This window comes from Salvelinus alpinus, chromosome 9 (genome assembly GCF_045679555.1).
Source record: "Salvelinus alpinus chromosome 9, SLU_Salpinus.1, whole genome shotgun sequence".
In the NCBI taxonomy this organism is placed as follows: Eukaryota; Metazoa; Chordata; class Actinopteri; order Salmoniformes; family Salmonidae; genus Salvelinus; species Salvelinus alpinus.
In genome coordinates this window covers 55,794,454-55,816,862 of record NC_092094.1, presented here as the reverse complement: position 1 = coordinate 55,816,862, position 22,409 = coordinate 55,794,454, and the positions used below count along the sequence as shown (strand labels likewise).

The 22,409-nt window shown below is 42.0% G+C and overlaps 1 protein-coding gene across 3 annotated transcripts in view; it reads left to right on the top strand.

Annotated features, from left to right (window-relative positions):
- ptpn9a (protein tyrosine phosphatase non-receptor type 9a) overlaps positions 1-22,293 on the top strand; it is a 48,162-nt gene extending 25,869 nt beyond the window's left edge. For 2 of the 3 annotated variants that reach the window (XM_071326764.1, XM_071326765.1), the window contains 10 exons: positions 8,412-8,536; positions 9,185-9,290; positions 9,434-9,544; positions 11,034-11,350; positions 11,771-11,858; positions 14,308-14,377; positions 16,248-16,326; positions 16,521-16,671; positions 16,918-17,125; positions 17,503-22,293. In XM_071326764.1, coding sequence (XP_071182865.1) covers positions 8,412-8,536; positions 9,185-9,290; positions 9,434-9,544; positions 11,034-11,350; positions 11,771-11,858; positions 14,308-14,377; positions 16,248-16,326; positions 16,521-16,671; positions 16,918-17,125; positions 17,503-17,693 — 1,446 coding nt within the window. In that variant the 3' untranslated portion in view covers positions 17,694-22,293. Of the gene's footprint in view, positions 1-8,411; positions 8,537-9,184; positions 9,291-9,417; positions 9,545-11,033; positions 11,351-11,770; positions 11,859-14,307; positions 14,378-16,247; positions 16,327-16,520; positions 16,672-16,917; positions 17,126-17,502 lie in introns of all 3 variants that reach the window. The other variant, XM_071326766.1, reaches the window with a different exon arrangement.
- The last annotated feature ends 116 nt before the right edge of the window (positions 22,294-22,409 follow it).

Here is a 22,409-nt window from a genome sequence, read left to right as displayed (position 1 = left end):
TGGACAAAAAGGGAAGTGGGGGTCAACTGAGATGACACTACAAAGTTGATAATTAATTTTAACAATTGAAATGCTAATCCTTTGCACATGAACGCTCACTCATTCGGGAATAACTGCAATCAATATATATATTTACGCTCAGTGTGTCGTCGGGATCTCTGTTGAAAAGTTAGTTTCTGTTAGTCTGTCCGTCCTCTCTCTCTCTCTCTGTCGTGGTTAGAATGGATAGTTCAGAGTGACATTCATTCATGTCGTTATAGAATAGTTGTTTCGGCGGTTGTCGGTCTTCGCGTTCAATGATACCGAATTCCTAGCTGCAGACTAGTAATTAATATCAAAGACTTGTTCTTATTCTGTCGGTATCGATAGTCTAAGAGTTTAACCACGTGGTATGGTTAAAATATTCAGCCATCTACTCAAACCTTAGGTTTATGGTCTCCTCTCAAACCTTGGCCCTCTCGTTATCAAGGTAAGCTGGTCTGGTGATAGAAAACCCGTGTGGGGGTTTTATTCGGAAGAGCAGAAAAGGGCTGTCTCATGACACCAGGTTCTAACTGTGCTCATGGGCGGTCCTCTGATTTAGGGAATTGGAGTTTCCTTCATAAAACAGCCCAAAATCACATTACACAATTTCACAAACAGTATCATCCTCACTCATTCATCTTATACAACAATTAGATGTAAACCTCATATCTGAGGCTATTATATTAACAGCGTTATGGTAATGTTGCCGTATTGTCTCCCATGAGTTTCACAAAATTGTACCAAACGGACCAGTTCGTAGCTGGATTCTTCACCGATCTTTTATACCTTCTCCAGAACATAAATTATTTTCAGACCTCAAGTTCTGTGAGGTGGAAGAAATTCCTTTGTTCTCTCTATGAAAACTCCCTCTCTCTCTATACTGTGGCCATGAGGAGATGGGTCGTAAATTCCTGGAGGAGACTGAGGTCGCAGCAGCCTGAGTGTAGGAGAGAGAGGGGGGTGGTGCTCTCTGTACCCAAAGAGGGCAACGTCATGACACAACACTCACTACCAAGTTCCAAACTGCCTCTGGAAGCAACGTCAGCACAATAACTGTTTGTCGGGAGCTTCATGAAATGGGTGTCCATGGCCGAGCAGCCGCACACAAGCCTAAGATCACCATGCCAATGCCAAGCGTCGACTGGAGTGGTGTAACGCTCTCCACCATTGGACTCTGGAGCAGTGGAAACACATTCTCTGGAGTGATGAATCACGCTTCACCATCTGACAGTCCGACGGACTAATCTGGGTTTGGTAGATGCCAGGAGAAAGCTACCTGCCCGACTGCGTAGTGCCAAATGTAAAGTTTGGTGGAGGAGCAATAATGGTCTAGGGCTGTTATATGGTTCAGGCTAGTCCCCTTGTTCCAGTGAAGGGAAATTTTAACACTACAGCATACAATGACATGCTAGATGATTCTGTGCTTCCAACTTTGTGGCAACAGTTTGGGGAAGGCCCTTTCCCGTTTCAGCATGACAATGCTCCCGTGTCCATACAGAAATGGTTTGTCGATCGGTGTGTAAAATATTGACTGGCGTGCAGAGCCCTGACCTCAACCCCAACTTACACCTTTGGGATGAATTGGAATGCCGATTGCAAGCCAGGCCTAATCGCCAAAAATCAATGCCCAACCTCCCTAATGCTCTTGTGGCTGAATGGAAGCAAGTCCCAGCAGCAATGTTCCAACATCTAGTGGTAAGCCTTCCCAGAAGCGTGGAGGCTGTTATAGAAGCAAAGTAGGGACCATATTAATGCCCATGATTTTGGAATGAGATGTTTGAGGAGCAGGTGTCCACATACACTACATGACCAAAAGTATCTTGATTAGATAAGCATTCAACCCCCTGAGACAATACATGTTAGAATCAATTACAGCTGTGAGTCTTTCTGGATAAGTCTCTAATAGCTTTACACACCTGAATTGTACAATATTTTTACATTCTTTAAGCTTTGTCAAGTTGGTTGTTGATCATTGCTAGACAGACATTTTCAAGTCTTGCCATAGATTTAAGATGATTTTTAAGTCAACTGTAATTAGGCAACTCAGGAACTTTCAATGTCGTCTTGGTAAGCAACTCCAGTGTGTGTTATGTTATTGTCCAGCTGAAAGGTGAATTTGTCTCCCAGTTTCTATTGGAAAGCAGACTGAACAAGATTTTTCTTCTAGGATTTTGCATGTGCTTATCTGTTTATTTTTATTATTAAAAAAACTCCCTAATCCTTGCCGATGATAAGCATACCTATGATGCAGCCACAACTATGCTTGAAAATATGAGTGGTACTCAGTGTTGTGTTGGCTTTGCCACAGACACTTTATTCAGGACATGGTTAATTTCATTGCCACGTTTTACTTTAGTGCGTTATTGCAGACAGGATGAATGTTTTGGAATATTTTTATATTCCTTCTAACTTATTTTCACTTTTTTTTTTTTTTAGTCACCATTGTCCTCATGGTGAAATCCCTAAACAATTTCCATCCTCTCCGGCAACTGCGTTAGGAAGGACACGTATCTTTAGTGACTGAATGTATTGATATACCATCCAAAATGTAATTACTAACTACACCATGCTTTTTATTTAATTTTTACCCATCTACCAATAGGTTCCCTTTGTGACGCATTGGCAAACCTCCCAGGTCTTTGTGGTTGAATCTGTTTTGAAATTCAATGCTCGACTGCGAGACCTTAAAATGATCTGTATGTGTCGGGTACAGAGATGAGGTAGTCATAAAAAAAATCATTTTAAACACTTACTATTAGTCCATGCAACTTATTATGTGTATTGTTAAGCACATTTTTACTCTTGAACTTATGTACAGTTGAAGTTTACATACACATTTAAACTCAGTTTTTTTCACAATTCCTGAAATTTAATCAGAGTAAAAATTCCCGGTCTTAGGCCAGTTAGGATCACCACTTTATTTTAAGAATGTGAATTGTCAGAATAATAATTGAGATTTATTTCAGCTTTTATTTCTTTCATCACATTCCCAGTGGGTCAGAAATTTACATACACAATTAGTATTTGGTAGCATTGCCTTTTAAATTGCTTAACTTCCACAAGCTTCCCACAATAAGTTGGGTGAATTTTGGCCCATGCCTACTGACAGAGCTGGTGTAACTGAGTCAGGTTTGTAGGCCTCCTTGCTCGCACACAGTTTTTCAGTTCTTTTTCAGGCTTTGTGATGGCCACTCCAATACCTTGAATTTGTTGTCCTTAAGCCATTTTGCCACAACTTTGGAAGTATGCTTGGGGTCATTGTCCATTTGGAAGACCCATTTGCAACCAAGCTTCAACTTCCTGACTCTTGATGTTGCTTCAATATATCCACCTAATTTTCCTGCCTCCTGATGCTATCTATTTTGTGAAGTGCACCAGTCCCTCCTGCAGCAAAGCACCCCCACAACATGATGCTGCCACACCCGTGCTTCACGGTGGGATGGTGTTCTTCGGCTTGCAAGCATCCCCCTTTTTCCTCCAAACATAACGATGGTCATTATGGCTAAACAGTTTTATTTTTGTTTCATCAGACCAGAGGACATTTCTCCAAAAAGTACGATCTTTGTTCCCATATGCAGTTGCATATCGTAGTCTGGCTTTTTTATGGTGGTTTTGGAGCAGTGGCTTCTTCCTTGTTGAGCGGCCTTTCCGGTTCTGTCGATATAGAACTAGTTTTACTGTGGATATTGATACTATGGTACCTGTCTCCTCCAGCATCTTCACAAGGTCCTTTGCTACTGTTCTGGGATTGATTTGCACTTTTCACAACAAAGTACGTTCATCTCTAGGAGACAGAACGCGTCTCCTTCCTGAGCAGTATGACGGCTGCGTGGTCCCATGGTGTTTATACTTGCGTACTATTGTTTGTACAGATGAACATGGTACCTTCAGGTGTTTGGAAATTGCTCCCAAGGATGAACCAGACTTGTGGAGGTCTACATTTGTTTTCTGAGGTCTTGGCTGATTTTTCTTTTGATTTTCCCATGATGTCAAGCAGAGGCACTGAGTTTGAAGGTAGGCCTTGAAATACATCCACAGGTGCACCTCCATTTGACTCAAATTTTCTGGAATTTCCCAAGCTGTTTAAAGGCACAGTCAACTTAGTGTATGTAAACTTCTGACCCACTGGAATTGTGATACAGTGAAATAATCTGTCTGTAAACAATTGTTGGAAAAATTACTTGTCATGCACAAAGTAGATGTCCTAACTGACTTGCCAAAACTATAGTTTGTTAACAAGAAATTTGTGGAGTGGTTGAAAAACGAGTTTTAATGACTCCAACCTAAGTGTATGTAAACTTATGATTCCAACTGTATTATCACTTGTGAATGATGCCCAGCAAGGCACGAAACAGTGCATGCCTTTTTCTGTGACTTTTTAAAAAATCAGTCACTCACCTCATGTAGCCTAGCCCATAGGGCTATAAGTTTTGTATCACAACTAAAGTGGCCAAATAACTTTACGTTTAATCCGCTTTACAACCAGTGTAGAGCCTAACTGGCATACATAGGTGGCATGTGAGTTTCAAGTTTGGGTTAGAATTTTCACCATAATTGCACATTGGTAATAAAGCGATACATGCTTTATCGCATTTGCAGTCACTTTTGAGAAGTGTTTTCTCCCTAGCCTACTGCAGTGTGCGCATTGCTGCGCTTATAATGTGAAGAAATAGCCTAATAGTTTATCAACAATTTTAAGCTAAATGGTTCTGATCTGTATCAGCCTCATTTGCTTTTAAAAAGTTTTTTGATGCGAGTGTTTATTAATTTGGGATCTCACATCCCACAAATGTCCCGGAGTATGGTTGGAATATTTATTTATTGCACAGAAGGAGAAGTTGACCAATAGAATAGGTAAACTTTTGTACTATGGGGATAGTAGGTTGACGTAGGTGTTCGTTAGGCCTACTCATTTTGTTGGCAGACAAAGTAGGCAAAATGTGGCCAGTTCTTCCTAAATATGCGCCTCCAAATTCGATGAGGGATTCGCTCAGTTGCGTCCCCGACATGTCGGTCTTCACTTGTAGTATACTACTTAGCTGAGATGCCTGTGAGAAGGACCCGATCACTTGACAGTCATTGGCTAATAATAATTGAGATATCTGAGAGCCTTTTGAGTGAGAGGTGCTTCGGCGTATGGTAGCTGGGAGAAGGGAATTATAATTATTATATTCAGCCCAAGAGCACAATACACTTTGGGGTGCAAAAGTTATGGATTTTTTTAGGGGGCTTTACAGGCACACAAGGAGGATGCCACCGGGAAATATAAGGCCTGGTTAGAATATTAAGTGCTTGTCAAATTGTGAAGGCGAGACTGAAGTGTATGCAGCCTGCACAAAAAACAAATCGGAGCTCATGCCTTTCATGTATTTTTTTTTCTTCCCTTTTCTAATTATCATTAGTCGCATCATGCACCCTTAAAATGTATTAAAAATCAAAACATGTAGCCAAACGTTTGTATCGCAACTAAAGTTGCATAAATAACTCTAAATTTAAGCATATAGGCTGACTTGTTTCTTTGTTAACCGCTCAACAGAGTAGCCGTTTGTGCGCACTTCCTTTCTATTTTATTCATCTTTTTACAATTGTATTCTTCATACTATTAAAAAAATGCCACGCAATTCTAAGCGAATCTTGTCTGCTAAATGAATTGGTGTAGCCCACAGGCATTATGGCATAGCCATATCAGTAGTATTCTGTTCTTCTAAAATAGACTACATTTTCTTCATATCATGTTTCTTTAGACGTGTCTAAAATAAAGAATGGATTTATTGTGGCGGTGTAGGCTATATTAAATGGATTTATTCAACTTTTAAAAATGGATGTAGATGTTCAAAATGTCTCCGTGGCTTGTCGGCTATGTGTGGAAGCCAAGACGTGTTTGTTAATTAACGGTCAATTACCGTGAGACCAGCAGTTATTTGCTTGACAATCACCAGTTGACACAATTTCATGACCGCTACAGCCCTAGTCATGAGATAAGCATGGTCCGGTGCAAATTTTCTTCACAAAACAAACGGGCTCATTTTGTTAAGGACATCTCGGGGTATAACGCAATGTCATCTTGTAACTGTACATCAAACATGGCGATCATAAATGTTGAGGCTATACAATTCGTTGGGACATGGACTCTACAAGATGTCGGAAGTGTTCCACAAGAATGCTGGCCCATGTTGACTCAAATGCTTCCCACAGTTGTGAAGTTAGCTGGATGTACTTTGGGTGGTAGACCATTCTTGATACACACGGGAAACTGTTGAGAATGGAAAAACCCAGCAGCATTGCAGTTCTTGACACAAAACAGTGCACCTGGCACCTACTACCATACTCTGTTCAAAGGCACTTAAATATTTTGTCTTGCCCATTCACTTAAAAATCCTTTAACCTGTATCCCCCATTCATCTACACTGATTTGAAGTGGATTTAACAAGTTACTTCAATAAGGGATCATAGCTTTCACCTGGTCAGTTGATGTCATGGAAAGAGCAGCTGTCCTTAATGTAATTTACACTGAGTGTAAATTACATTAGTTTTGATATGGAAATGTGAGGTGCACATTTGGACTCATGGGTGTTTGGCTTGCTTGTATGACACCAATGCGGTATTATAATCCTCAACGTCTCATCTTTCAAAACACATCGAGTCCTTGTAAGTTACAGCATTTCCCTCACTCAAGCAATACATTTTTTTGCAAAAGCTGCCAAATTAGTGGGAGAATGGGGGCAACTTCTAGTCGCGTGTGGTGGTCCAAGTCAGAACGGCTGTCAGTCAAAATCCTTACAGAGCTGTGAAATAGAGTCCCTGAGATCATGTTACTGTACAGCAACTGGTTTCAATTTAGGCACTTATCAGTGTGCAAATTTGACATTTTCAACCCATTTACGGGTATGAGTGTAAAAGGCTGCTAGTAGTAGTACTACTAGTAATATAAATTGGATGTTGAATTCAAAATGGTATTTTATAGTCATTCAGAATTGTTAATGGTAAGCTGCATAGAGTTTCAGCAAGAATGTTGTGGGGGGGGGGGGTGTAAGATATCAGCATGTTGGTAGTCTTTAGACTGTTGCAATGGGTTAATAATAACTCAATAGTTCAAATAGAGAAGTCAGGGTCCTTCCATGTAGTTTGTCTTGGACTGGGCTCAAGTGTGGTAGTGAAGGGTCCCTCCCTCTCTCCCTGCCCTCCTTGCCTGGAAATCTGAGTCAGTCAGCAGGGCTAGAGCTATGACAGCTGATTGTCACCGATCCCTCTTCTCTCCCCCCTCCCTTCCCATTGTCACGCCACTGCCAGTCTGCTGCATCGATTTGAGACAACCTCCTTCCTCACAGAAAGAACACTTCCACCACTTCAGCACTGGCCCTCTGTCTGTATCCTGTCAGGTATTTTTAGTCATAAGACACATTTTCCCTCAAATAACAGGAGTGTTCAGGGCACGTATTCATTAAGCGCCTCGGAGGAGTGCTGATCTAGGATTAGGTCTTCCACGTAATCTTATTCATTATAATCTAAAATGTCAAACCTCTTACTCAGCACTCCCACTCTTAAGACACTTTATGAATGTGGGCCCTGATAAAGGGGTAAATAAATTTGTCAAAATAGTCACTCGGTCCGCTTTTTGGATGCTGGGGTGAGTGTAAATTGTGGCAATATATTGTATGCTCTTCACTGTTGCGGTTCAGACTAGACTATTCAGTTGAAATTCTGTCGTTTTGAATAGGTCACACAGTTGCGCAAGAACAATGTATTGTCATTGATACTCCAGTAACCTGGTAACATGTTTTAATTGAACGGGACCTTTGTTTTAACAATTGTTTCCTCTTAAGTGCAATGTCCCATTTCATACTGGTAGTTTCATACAATTCACTCCTTCAGAGATGTGAGGCAGCGCCCATTTTAAATCTGACTGTGAACCCAGGTGCTTCCACGTGGCCAAAGCTCTCATTGCTTCTCATGGTCATGTCTACTCTGCCACCTTGTGGTCAACCTGAACCCAGACCCCATTTTGGATACTTGGACCTGCAAGCTGCTGCTTTGTCCCATGTATTTGATGATTGCATGTTGGATCCAGTGTGCAACTAGTTCTGTATGTACTTCTACTGTCAACTGTATGCACGTCTGTCAGAATACCACTTACAATTCCCTGTGTATTTAGATCAAGAGAAAAAAATTGAAGTTAATACTAAATTAAATTTGCAATCACTTTTTAACACTGTTTTAAAAGACTTCTGGTTTGATGTGCTGCTTATTCTATTCCTTTGCTCAACTAAGGTACTGTATAGAATCTTATTTGAATATTAGGATGTTGGCATCTGTGCCCCGCAGTGCAGCTAAGATGCACACCCTAATCGCTCCTTACTTTGACCCCTGTCTCTGTTCTGTTCTACCAGAGTGTGCGAGACCCTTCAGGCGCCTCCATAGCCTTGTACACGGCCAAGCTCCACCACCCCAACAAGACAGGCAACCATGTTGTCCTGCAAGCTCTTTTCTACCTCCTGGACCAGGCTGTGGAGAGGTGAGAACAGAGATTTGTTTGTGTGTGTGTATCGTATAGCAGACATTTTTTACGTATGGGTGGTCCTGCGAATCTCACCCACGATCATGGTGTTCCAAGCGCCATGTTCTACCAACTAAGCTACGGAGGACCAGTATTAGCCTATTATCTATTCTGTTCAGTTATGTGGATGAGACTCCGGCTTAAATGACATGATCAATTTCCTTTCATTGAAAATCAAGACCATTGGGTGAAAAAAAACAGACAAATTGGACCAAATATGAGACATGTTGGTGTTAGTGTGTGTGTGTATATATATATATATGCCTGCCAGGTCATACACATTTCATATATATATATATATATATATATTTTTATATATTTTTTTTACGCCACTAATTATGTGCACCTATGGCATTCATTATAGTACATTATGCATAGCACACGGAATTATAAATCTGCTTATGTATTAAGAAGAAGGTATTACTCAAGGGTTTTTCTTAATTTTTTACTATTTTCTAATAGTGAAGACATCAAAACTATGAAATACTACATGATTCCATATGTGTTAACCAAAAAAAGTGTTAAACAAATCAAAATAAATTTGAGATTTTTCAAGTAGCCACCCTTTGCCTTGATGACAGCTTTGCACACTCTCTTTCCCTCCAGCTTTGAAACTCAAAGAAACGGCCTGGTGTTCATTTACGACATGGCGGGCTCCAACTACACCAACTTTGAGCTGGACCTCAGCAAGAAGATCCTCAACTTACTCAAGGTTAGAAAGTACTGAGCCAGCATATTGTAGTAGTGTATCAATATCTGTTCACCAGGCTAATATGTTGACAGAAAATGTATGTTTATGAAAAAGTGGCCAGGATTGCAAAACTGTTCCAAAATTGCAGCTCTGCTCTCCACCAGGGGGCGTTCCCTGCCAGGCTGAAGAAAGTGTTGATAGTGGGCGCCCCTGTCTGGTTCCGCGTGCCCTACAACCTGCTGAGCCTGCTGCTTAAGGAGAAACTCAGGGAGAGGGTGAGTGCAGTGGTATTATTCTCACTATGGGCAGAATCATATCTTCAGAAACGAGCACCAAGTCCAACTTTAACTATCAAGAAGGTTTGGAACATCAGTCACTGTCACACAGACTTCCTAAGTATATGTGGCCAATGCAGGAATCACACAACCCTGGTGTTGCTAGCACCATGCAAGCTGTGCCATCAGTTTCCATTTAAAACTGTGGTTTTTCAGATGCAGCATGATGGAGATTGTTCTGGCATGGTGCACTTATCATAGGCTTAGCCTCACAGTGTAGAGCGAAGCATGGCCCCTGTGTCTCTAAAGACATTACACCAGTAACCCCTTTCACTCCCTGCCGTAGTTTAGGAACATCTCCTAGTAAGGAGCAGATAAACACACCTGGGGATGATCGTTATGATCCCTTCCAGTGTATAAAACCTGGCATTGGAAGGTGAACCGCTGTCCACCCCTGCATGTAATTGGTACACAAGGCACTTCCTCCGCTGTCATGATTGATGGATGCAAGGTGTCTCCACTGTGACCTCTACACAGGAAGTCACTCCCCTCAGGGGATGCGAATGTTTGGTATCAGGAATCCCCACTGCAGCGTCCAAAATGGCACCCTACGCCCTATATGGTGCACTACTTTTGATCAGAGCCCAATGGACCCTAGTCAAAAGTAGTGCCCTCTATTTGGAAAATGGTGGCATTTCACTAAACGGTAGATATGACAAATATTTTGCGTGCCTCTTATAGATACAGCATGTACTCTATCTCTTAAAGCAGATTAGTTAAAGGCAGTAGGAGAGTGATTTGATTTTTCCTCACCAGAACTAGAAAGACAACTTGAGTTAGTCATTGATGATCTCGTTTTAACTCTAACCTGCATCTTTTGATGAACTGGAGAAGGTCATGAGATTGAGTGCTTGGTGTTATCACCACAATCACATTTTTTCATTGAGATGACATCAGAACTGGAATCCATTTATTATAAAATTATTTATTATTTTCCAGAGTTTCCCGAACTCGGTCCTGGGCCCCCCCGGTTGCACTTTTTCTAGCACAAACACGGCTGATTCAACTCAGCAAGCTTTGATTATTTGAATCAGCTGTGTAGTGCTAGGGAAATAAACAAAATGTGCACCCAGGGGAGACCCCAGAAATTAGTTTGCGAAACCCTGGTTTTATTTATCGACTTACTATTTAAAAAAATAAATAATAATAATTATCGAGTCACATTTTCAATCTAATGTCTTGTCCCATGATGCATTGAATGGGAATGAAATCAACCTAATCCTATATTGTACAGAATGCATTGAACATCCTGAAGGCTGAAACCTACAGCTTACAAATCAGGATGTCCTAAAAAGGATTCCAGACTTGTATTGACATGTGGTCCAGTTGTAATGACGTGAGTGTGTTTCGAAACGGAGCAAGGAAGTTATTTGACTGTGGTAGGTGAAGCCCTCACTCTCTCCTACATCCTTCCCCTCTCCTCTCCCAGGTCCAGATGGTCAAAATGTCTGACCTCTGCCAGCACCTCCCACGGGACTGTCTCCCTGAGCACCTGGGGGGGCTGTTGCCCCTGGATGCCCACGGCTGGAACCAGCAGCTTCTGGCTGGGCAGAACGGCCGTGTGGACCCCGTGGATGAGCTGGTTGGCATCCCCCTGGAGGACTCGTCGGTCCACAACCCTGGGCCTGAGGCCATGCGTCTGCCTGAGCTCATGGCCCACCTGGGTAGTCTCCAGCGCTCAGGCATCCACCTGGAGTACGAGGAAATCCGCAAGGAGCAACCACCTGGGACATTCCATTGTGCCCTGTGAGTAGATGGATAGAAGCACTTATAAAGGTTTAGCTTTGGGTCAGTCTACATTTCCAGGCTTTTGAGCTGGATGGGGAGAAGCCTAGAGTTCCGGGCCCATATTCACAAAGCGTCTGAGTAGGAGCTGATCTAGGATCAATCTCTCCTGTCCGTGTAATCGTATTCTTTATGATCTGAGGCAAAACTGATCATATACCAGCACTCCTACTCTGATTCTTTGTGAGGCCCCTGAACCCTCACTGGGTTACAAATGAGAGGAGACTCTAGGTTTATCAATTAAACTTCCAAGGAAAGAAGTAAAGTGTCAAACTGGGTGGCAAAACTTTGCACCAGTCCCTTGGAGTAGGAACTTGATGTATTGTTTTATGATATTCATAAATCACCATTGGTTGATTTTGTGTCTGTCAATCTCTCCAGTACTGCATACAACCAGGAGAGGAATCGCTATGGGGATGTCCTGTGTCTTGACCAAACAAGAGTTCACCTGAAAACCAGAAGAAACGAGGTGTGTATTTCTCAAAGGTTAAATGACAACGTCATCATGCAGTTAAATTTTACAGAATCATAATACAAAAGATATCAGTAACACTTTCTAGGAACCACCTGTGCATAGTGCATACAGTGCCTTCACTAAGTATTCATACCCCTTGACTTATTCTACATTTTGTTACAGCCTGAATTCAAAATGTATTAAATAAAAAAATTGTTCATCTACACACAATACCCCATAATGACTAAGTGAAAGTATATTTTTTGAAATGTTTGCACATTTATTGAAAATTAAATACAGATATCTCATTTACATAAGTATTCACACCCCTGAGTCAATTCACACCCCCACCAAGCCCCTTTGGTGGCAATTACAGATTTGAGTTGTCTTGGGTATGTCCGTATCAGCTTTGAACATCTGGATCTGGGGATTTCTCCCATTCTTCCTTGCAGATTTTCTCAAGCTCTGTTAAATTAGATGGGGAGTGAACACCAATCTTCAAGTTTTTCCACAGATTTTCAAGTCTGGGCTTTGGCTAGGCCACTCAAGGACTCCCATTCTTGATCTGAAGCCATTCCAACGTTGCTTTGGCTGTATGCTTGGGGTCATTGTCCTGTTGGAATGTAAATCTTCTCTCTAGTCAAAGGTTGTTTGCGCTCTGAAGCAAGTTTTCATTGAGGATTTGCCTGTGTTTGGCTCCATTCATTGTTCCCTCTATCCTTACCAGTCTCCCAGCATCCCCATAGCATGATGCTGCCACCACCATGCTTAAAGTAGGGATGGTGTTTTATGGGTGATGCGCTGTGCCTGTTTTTCTCCAGACATAGCGCTTTGCATTCAGGCCAAAGAGTTCAGTTTGTCGCATTAGACCACAGAATCTTTTGTCTTATGCTTGGAGTCATTTGTGTGATTTTTGCAAAATCCAGGCGTGCTATCATGTCCCTGTTCCTCAGGAGTGGCTTCGGTCTGCCACTCCCATAAAGCCCAGATTGGTAAAGTGCTGTAGAGCCTGTTCTCCTTTCGCAGCCAAGGAACTGTAATTCTGTCAGTGGTCATTGAGTTCTTGGTCACCTCCCTGACCAATGTTCTTCTTGCCCGGTTGCTCAGTTTGGTCAGACGGCCAGAGTCTGGCATAGTCTGGGTAGTGACATATATATTTTTCAATTTCCAAATGATGGAGACCACTGTGCTCTTGGAAACTTTAAACACTCTAGAAATTGTTTTATACCCTTGCCCGGATATATATGCCTCATCACAATTCTATTTCAGAGATCTACGGACAGTTCCTTGGACCGCATGGTATAGTTTCTGCTCTGAATATGCACTATCAACTGTGGAACCTAATACACTTGAGTGTACAAAACATTAGGAGCACCTGCTCTTTCCATGACATGGACTGACCAGGTGAAAGCTATGATCCCTTATTGTCACCTGTTAAATCCACTTCAATCTGTGTAGATGAAGGGAAGGAGACCGGTTAAAGACGGATTTTTAAGCCTTGAGACATGGATTGTGTATGTGTGCCATTCAGAGGGTGAATGGGTAAGACCAAAGATTTAAGTGCCTTTGAAAGGGGTATAGTAGTAGGTGCCAGGTGCACTGTTTTATGTCAAGAACTGCAACGCTGCCGAGTTTTTCACGCTCAACAGTTTCCTGTGTGTAACAAAGGTCCACCACCCAAAGGACAGCCAGCCAACTTGACACAACTGTGGGACGCATTGGAGTCAACATGGGCCAGCATCCCTGTGGAATGCTTTCGACACCTTGTATAGTCCATGCCCGATGTATTGAGGTTGTTCTGAGGGCACAAGGGGGTGCAACTCAATATTAGGAAGGTGTTCAGTGTATAAATCATGTCCAAACAATTGATTTGGCCACAGGTGGACTCCAATCATGTTGTAGCGCTAGCTCTAGGATGATCAAAGGGAATTGGAGTGTCATAGCAAGGGGGTGTGAATACTTATGTAAAGTAGATATTTCTGTATTTCATTTTCAATAAATGTGCATTATGTAAATTAGGTATTTGATTTTCAATATGTGCAAAAATGTCTAAACATGTTGTCACTTTGTCATTATGGGGTATTGTGTGTAGATGGGTGAGAATTATTATTTTTTTAATCAATTTTGAATTCATGCTGTAACACAACAAAATGTGGAATTAGTCAAAGGCTAGGAAAACTTTCTGAAGGCATTGCCTTTCATCAAGCACAAAGTGCATTCGAAGACTTGCTGTTAGTATTCCTGTCTTTGTAAACGTGCCTACGCATTACATGTGGTTCCCAGAACTTGAAATATTAATTTAAATGATTTGATTCATCTTGAATATGCTATTAAGACACACAAATAACTGAGCTATATTTTCATATGTTTGTATAATGTTATCTGAATTTCTACTGTACAGCTCTGATGTTATAAGACCCCTATTCTATCGTTGGCTGTGATAAAGTCCTGTTTTTTCCCACAGAGATCGGATTACATCAACGCCAGCTTCATGGACGGCTACAAACAGAAGAATGCGTACATCGGTACTCAAGGTACAAAGATGGCCGTCTATGATACCTGCTAGTTTCACCATCAGATACTTTTGCACTAATACATTTTTTCATGGGCTATTTATTAATTTGTAAGCGGTTCCATTGGTTCTCAAACTATTGGTATTTTGGTAACACTAAAGTTGGCAAGGAAAATGCATTGATGTGGTGGATGCGTTGTAAGACTTGTCATAAGCATTTATAACCCGCTGATTGACAAAATAATTTTGAGTCAGTTGAAAATGTGATACATAAAGACACATTTTAAATGTCCAGTGCAGTCAAAAATGTGATTTTTCTTGTTGGGGGTGGGGTAGAGATGTTGAAATTAGTTATTTCCTCACTGTCTAAATTTGCAAAAGCTAATCCTCTATCCTAGTTTCTTTACTTTTCAGACTCCCTAGCTTTACATTTAAATTTTTGTAATTTTAGCAGATGCTCTTATCCAGAGCGACTTAATTAGTGCATTCATCTTAAGATAGCTAGGTGGGACAACCACATATCAAAGTACATTTTTCCTCAAAGTAGCTATCAGCAGAGTCTGAGCTAGTGGTGTGGGGGGGGGGGGGGGGTCAAGTGTTAGTTCACAAAGGGGGGGTTGGGGTGCTGTGGGATTATTTAAGAAGAGGTAGGGTTTTAGGAAGATGGGCAGGGATTCTGTTGCCACCATTGTGCCAGGACAGAGAAGAGCTTGGACTGGGCTGAGCACAAGCTGCCCTCCAGTAGTTGTGGGAGGGCCAAGAGACCAGAGGTGGCAGAATGGACTGCTCGGGTTGGGGTGTAGGGTTTGAGCATAGCTTGAAGATAGGGAGGGGCAGTTCCTCTTGCAGCTCCGTAGGCAAGTACCATGGTTTTGTTGTGGTGCAAGCTTCAAATGGAAGCCAGTGGAGTGTGCGGAAGAGCGGGTGACATGGGAGAACTTGGGAAGGTTGAACACCAGGCGGGCTGCAGCGTTCTGGATAAGCTGCAGGGGTTGAGTGGCTAGGTTTGGAGGAGAGGGAGACAGAAAAGGAAACGAGGTAGTTTGTGATCAGAGACCTGGAAGGGGGTTGCACTGAGATGTGTAGGTGAACAGCCTCTAGTCAAGCGTATTGCTTGCCTTGTGAGTGGGAGGGGACTGGGAAAGAGTGAGGTCAAAAGGAGGGGAAAGAGTGAGTTGGAAAGAAAGTAATCGAAGGCAGACGTCGGAAAGGTTGAAGTTGCCAGGGAGGGAGGAAGGAGAATCTCCACTTAGGAGAAATGAGTAGCCCTGTGCCATGACCACGATGTCCAGATGCTCTCGTACTATGAGAGAGAACATAGTCAGATGAAAAGAGAGAAGCGGTGTTCCATGTCTCCGTCAGGGCCAAAAAGTCAAGGGACTGAAGGGCAGCATAGGCTGAGATGAACTCTGCGTTCTTAATCGGCAGTTTCAAATGCTGCCATAAACTTTTTTTTCTGTGATTACTTGCGAGCGAGACAGTCAAGAAACGTTATAAATGTAGGTCATTATCATTTCTACACATTTTCCATTTGGTTTTTGTCCTTTTTAAAGAATATTGAGGAATTCAGGAATTGGCGTAAGCAGCATGAGTCCATAGCCCCATCCTGCCTGGTGTCACGGTATAGGCTGGTGTTGCAATGATGTCGGGAATGTTGTCTTGGCACATGTTTGGTCCCTTCATGCCAATTGCGCAACCTTTCTATCCCCCTAAGAATTTAGGCTGTTCTGGAGGCAAAGGGGGGTCCGACCTGGTACTAGATCGATGTACCTAATAAACTGGACACAGTGTCAAACATACACAGGCCGTATGCTTGACACCCCTGCTTTATGATGTCTTTGTCTTTATTAAAAGTAGTTCATTCCCTTCATTCTACCCTCTGCTGTCCATAGGACCACTGGAGAAAACCTATGGGGATTTCTGGAGGATGGTCTGGGAGCAAAACGTGCTAGTCGTTGTCATGACAACAAGGTAGTTCATCTTCTTACATATTTGTTTTACCCAGTGGGCATGATGTAGAGAATTGTTGTTAAATGAGTTATTGACATTTGGAAATGACTGTTGTGAACCAGACCCAAATACTGTAGGTTACAATGGGGCACTTCCTAGAGGTTCTAGAAAGATCGTCAATACCCTCATGGAGATAATCGATCTGTGTATTGCAGGGCGGACGAGGGAGGTCGGAAGAAGTGTGGTCAGTACTGGCCTCTGGAGGAAGGCGGCCAGGAGGTGTACGGTCACATGGCTGTGGTCAACCAGAGGGTGGACAATCACTCCCACTACAACCAGACCACCCTGGAGCTGCACAACATGGAGGTACAGTAGCAAGCTACACGTCTCAAGTGGCCTCTGCTCCCTTTACCCAAGGAGAACGCATGCCTTTGTATTTTTTCCAAGGACAGAAATCTGAGATTATCTAGCTATAGCACACACTACCATCTCTTCTTAGACTGTTGGCTAATATCAAAACTTCCATCGAGTTTGAACGATTGCAAAACATTGGTGGTTGTTCACCCATTTTGAAGCTACATCTCATGGGCTGTGTGTGTCTATCTGTACCAGAATTGTGAGCAGAGGCAGGTGACCCACTTCCAGTACCTGAGCTGGCCCGACTACGGCGTCCCCACCTCGGCCGTGACGCTCATTGACTTTCTGGGGGCCGTCAAGAGGCAGCAGAGGCGGTCAGTGAAGGCCATGGGGCCCCAGTGGAGGGGCCACCCCTTGGGACCCCCCATGGTGGTTCACTGCAGTGCTGGCATCGGCAGAACAGGTGAATATTTAATTCTCATTGACGACCACCACTCCTTTAGTCTATGCGTGTCACTCATTCTAGTCCTTGAGTCCCAAATAAAGACACATAAAACATGATATGATAAAGGTTCATACAGGCTTATATCGAACTTAATTATCATCTTTCCTGCCAAAAATAAGCCCTGTGGTAAGATCGGTGTAAAGCACAGAATGACATAGAATCTCTATGGACAGTCATAGGTGTCACCTCAATTTCTCTAATAGGGATTCTATTTCTAAGGCCATCACCTTGGCTATAATGTATGGAGGCCATAGTGAACTAATGTTATTCCTGCATTTTCCCCACAACACATTTGTTGATAATGATGTCTCCCGCCTTCCCTCCCCTCACCCCAGGTACCTTCTGTGCCCTGGACATCTGTCTGTCCCAGCTGCAGGATGTGGGGACGCTCAACGTGTGTCAGACGGTGCGGCGGATGAGAACGCAGAGGGCCTTCACCATCCAGACCCCAGACCAGTACTACTTCTGCCACAACGCCATCCTGGAGCACGCTCAGAGACAGGGCCTGCTCTCAGCCAATCAGTGATGCCCTGGGTGTTGTCGTAGCCTATCAGTGACCCTTCTCGCAACCAATCTGTGAATGCAGGGGACACTTTGTAGCCAATCAGCATGCCCACTTCTAGCGAATGCCATCACTTCTTCCCTTTTTAAGAGGCCTTTAAGACCAACTCATTCCTCCTTCTGACTCTGCCACTTCTGACAGAGCCACAGTTGTGATGAAAAATGTTACATAGATAGTAAGACATAATAACATACAAGACACAGCAACCTGGCAACAAATGTTGTCAGTTTTGTGTCTTCTGAGGAAGATTTTGAATCATTACGTGGCTGTTATCTGTGTTTATGCGAGTCTGTCGTTAGTGTTGTGACATACTGCACACATCATTCGCTTTGGTGTCTTGTGTGATCCAGATACTTAGCAGTAACCGATGACATGAACTTTGCGTTCAACATCCTTTTTAACAACCTGCCACATCTGTGACCAGTTCAGTGACCTTTGAGAAGGCATTTTCTCTTGCTCTCTCCCTCTCTCTCTCCATCCTCTACCCGTGAAAGCAAAGAAGAATGGTATTGGAGAAGAAAGTAATAATAAGAATAGTTTTTTCTTCTTCAATGGTCTTTTGCCTCTTGGTATTGTCGTTGTGACCTTAGCGATACAACTATACTTGGCATACAAGCGTTGAACCCCTCCTGGGATGATCCGGGGGGGATCACCCTACCCCCCAACTTCTCCTGGGCCATTGAATCGAATGGCTACATGTAGAAGTTGCCCATGAGATGCAGGTGGACTTCTCATCTTACCCTACCCCCAATCCAAGCCTCAACCATTGAGAGTTAAAATGCATAGATGACCTTAAGTTCAACTTAAAGTAATACTACACATATTAATGTTTTTGTGAGCAGCTGATAAAGTTGCTATCTCAATGCATTTCCTGCAGATCGAATAATTAAGAGCTGGCCTCCTGACAACACATGAACCATCTGCCTTCATTCTGTTATTGTAAGTCGTTCACATTGGCTGTTCAAACGTTCCTTGTGAAAATCTTGTAGTGATCATGACATTAAATGTTTGGTTGCCGCTGCTTTCACTCAGTAGTTGTTCCGTATGCTTCAGTTGTGTCATGTACGTCTGAGACGCCTATGCGGCGATGGACCTGGTGTAGGAAGGCCATAACCCTGCTTCCGCTTTAAGACACCAGTCTTAGACCTCACCTCAGTAAAGTGCAATAGACTTTTATACACAGCCATGTTGAAGCACTTTGTGCTTTTAGAGATTACAGTTATTGTGTTGGTAAAGTGCATTTAAGGTGAAATTACAATTTATAGGAGATTGTATACATGTGATATACAGTGCCTTCAGAAAGTATTCACACTTACTTACTTGTTCCACATTTTGTTACAGCCTGAATTAAATAGATTTTTTTTCTCACCCATCTACACACAATACCTCATGACAAAGTGAAAACATGTTTATTTATTTTTTTTACATTTATTGAAAATTAAATACAGAAATCGAATTTACATAAGTATTCACACCTCTGAGTCAATACTTTGTAGAAGCATCTTTGGCGGTGATTACAGCTGTATGTTTTTTGGGGTAAGTCTAAGAGCTTTGCACACCTGGATTTTACAATCTTGGTAAGCAACTCCAGTGTAGATGTGGCCTTATGTTTTAGGTAATTGTCCTGCTGAAAGGTGAATTTGTCTACCAGTGTCTGTTGGAAAGCAGAGTGAACCAGGTTTTTCTCTAGGATTTTTCATCTGCTTATAGCTGTATTCTGTTTTTAGCTTAAACTCCCTAGTCCTTGCCAATGACAAGCATACCCATAACATGATGCAGCCACCACCATGCTTGAAAATATGAAGTGCTACTCATTGATGTGTTGGATTTGCCCCAAACACAAAGTTTTGTATTCAGGAAAAAAGTTAATTTCTTTGCCACATTTACTTTAAGTGCCTTGTTGCAAACAAGATGCATGTTTTGGAATTTGCGTATCCTGTACGGGCTTCCTTTTCACTCTGTCATTTAGATTAGTATTGGAAAAGGGAAAGGGGGATACCTAGTCAGTTGTACAACTGAATGCATTCAACTGAACTGTGTCTTCATTGTGGACTAACTACAATGTTGTTCCATCCTCCGTTCTCATATTACAACCATTAAATTCGAACTGTTTTAAAACCACCTTTGGCCTCATGGTCAAATCCCTGAGCATTTTCCTTCCTCTCCAGCAATTGAATTAGGAAGCACGCCTGTATCTTTGTATTGACTGGGTGTATTGATACACCATCCAAAGCCTAATTAATAACTTCACCATGCTCAGAAGGATATTCAGTGTCTTCTTTAAAAAAAAATTACACATCTACCAATCAGTGCCCTTTGCAAAGCATTGAAAACCCTGCCTGGTCTTTGAGGTTGAATCTGTGCTTGAAATGCACTACTCAATTGAAGGACCTTACAATTTATTATCTGTATGTGTGGGGTACAAAGATGGGGTACTCATTCAAAACTAATGTTAACCACTATTATTGAACACTGAATGATTCCATGCAACGTATGCGATTTGTAGCACATTTTTACTCCTGAACTTATTTCGGCTTGCCACAACAAAGGGGTTAAATACTTATTGACTCAAGACATTTCAGCTTTAAATGTTTTCACAACCAAAATTCCACTTTGACATTTGTGTGTAGATCAGTGACACAAATCTTAATTTAATCAATTTTTTTAGGCTGTAACAACAAAATGTGGAAAAAGTAAAGGGGTGTGAACTCTCTGAAGGTGTAAGTACAATATAACTTCATTACTGTTGGTTGGACTTTTGACCTTAAAGTATTCAGACCCCTTAACTTTTTCCACATTTTGTTAGCTTTATTCTGAGATATATAAAAACAAAATTAAATCCTCAATCTACACACAATACCCCATTATGACAAAGCAAAAACTGGATTTTAGACAATTTTTACAAATGTATAAAAAACACTTATTTACATAAGTATTCAGACCCTTTGCTATGAGACTTGAAATTGAGCTCAGGTGCATCCTATTTCCATTGATCATCCTTGATGTTTCTACAACTTGGTTGGACATGATTTGGAAAGGCACACACTTGTCTAAGGTCCCACAGTTGACAGTGCATGTCAGAGCAAAAGCCACGCCATGAGGTCCAAGGAATTGTCCGTAGAGCTCTGAGACAGGATTGTGTCGAGGCACAGATCTAGGGAAGGGTACCAAAACATTTCTGCAGCATTGAAGTTCCCCAAGAACACAGTGGCCTCATCATTCTTAAATGGAAGAATTTTGGAAGCGCGAAGACTCTTCCTAGAGCTGGCCGCCTAGCCAAACTGAGCAATCCAGGGAGAAGGGCCTTGATCAGGGAGGTGACCAAGAACCTTATGGTCACTCTGACAGAGCTCCAGTGTTCTTCTGTGGAGATGGGAGAACCTTCCATCTCTGCAGAACTCTACCAAGCAGGCCTTTATGGTAGTGGGCAGATGGAAGCCACTCCTCGGTAAAAGGAGACTAGTCAGGATCAAGGGAAAGATGAATAGAGCAAAGTACAGAGAAGATCCTTGATGAAAACCTGCTCCAGAGCGTTCGGGACCTCAGACTGGGGCTAAGGTTTACCTTCCAACAGGACAAAGACCCCAAGACAATGAATGTCCTTGAGTGGCCCAGCAAGAGCCTGGACTTGACCCGATCGAACATCTCTGGAGAGACCTGGAAATAGCTGTGCAGAGACACTCCCCATCCAACCTGACAGAGCTTGAGAGGATCTGCAGAAAATAATGGGAGAAACTCCCCAAATACAGGTGTGTCAATCTTGTAGTGTCATACCCAAGAAGACTCTGCTGTAATCGCTGCCAATGGTGCTTCAACAAAGTATTTAGTAAAGGGTCTGAATACTTAAGTAAATGTGATATTACACTTTTTTATAAATTAGCAAAAATGGCTAAACCTGTTTTTGTTTTGTCACTGTGGTGTATTGTTTAGATTGGGGGGGATGATTTAATCAAATTTAGAATAAGGCTGTAACGTAACAATGTGGAAAAAGTGAAGGTCTGAATACTTCCCGAATATAATCCATCTGAACCTGACATCTTGTCATGATTACACGTAGAATATTACCGTTCCCATTGCTGTACAGTGCCTGCATCATTCCATGATATCTTATAGTTGGATGAAATAATGTGTTCTTTGCAACTGAATTCATATTGAATTTGCTTGAAGTGGAGCCCCATTTAAGTCCGCCATCCTTGTGCACTCTTAATTATTTTAGAATTATTACCTTCAATGACGGACACAAAGTGTGACCAATATTATTTTTCTATTGTATTCAACTTTTTCTTACAAGTATTCAGACTTTAAAAGTATCTACTTTAAATTATATTCTCAGTTGTAACATTTATTAGTATGATTGAGGACAACTGAATCAAACTATGCTGTATGAAAAGCCAACATTTGTCTACACATGTGCATTTGAAATGGTTCTGTCTTTATTACCCAATTTTTTTTGCCAAGTATTATGTTTTCCAATCGAAGGAGATTGGGATATGTCCAATAACCTTTCAAAGGAAGACCAAAACAGTGTATTCAGCATATTAAATGGAAAAATGGTGATTCCCAATTGATTGTGTGCTTTTGTCATATTTGAATCTGGTTTGTCTAGACTAATCATGTTTCTGAAAAATCTAAGCTTGAAGAAAATTATTCATTTGGCTTTAATTATTTTTCTGTGACTTG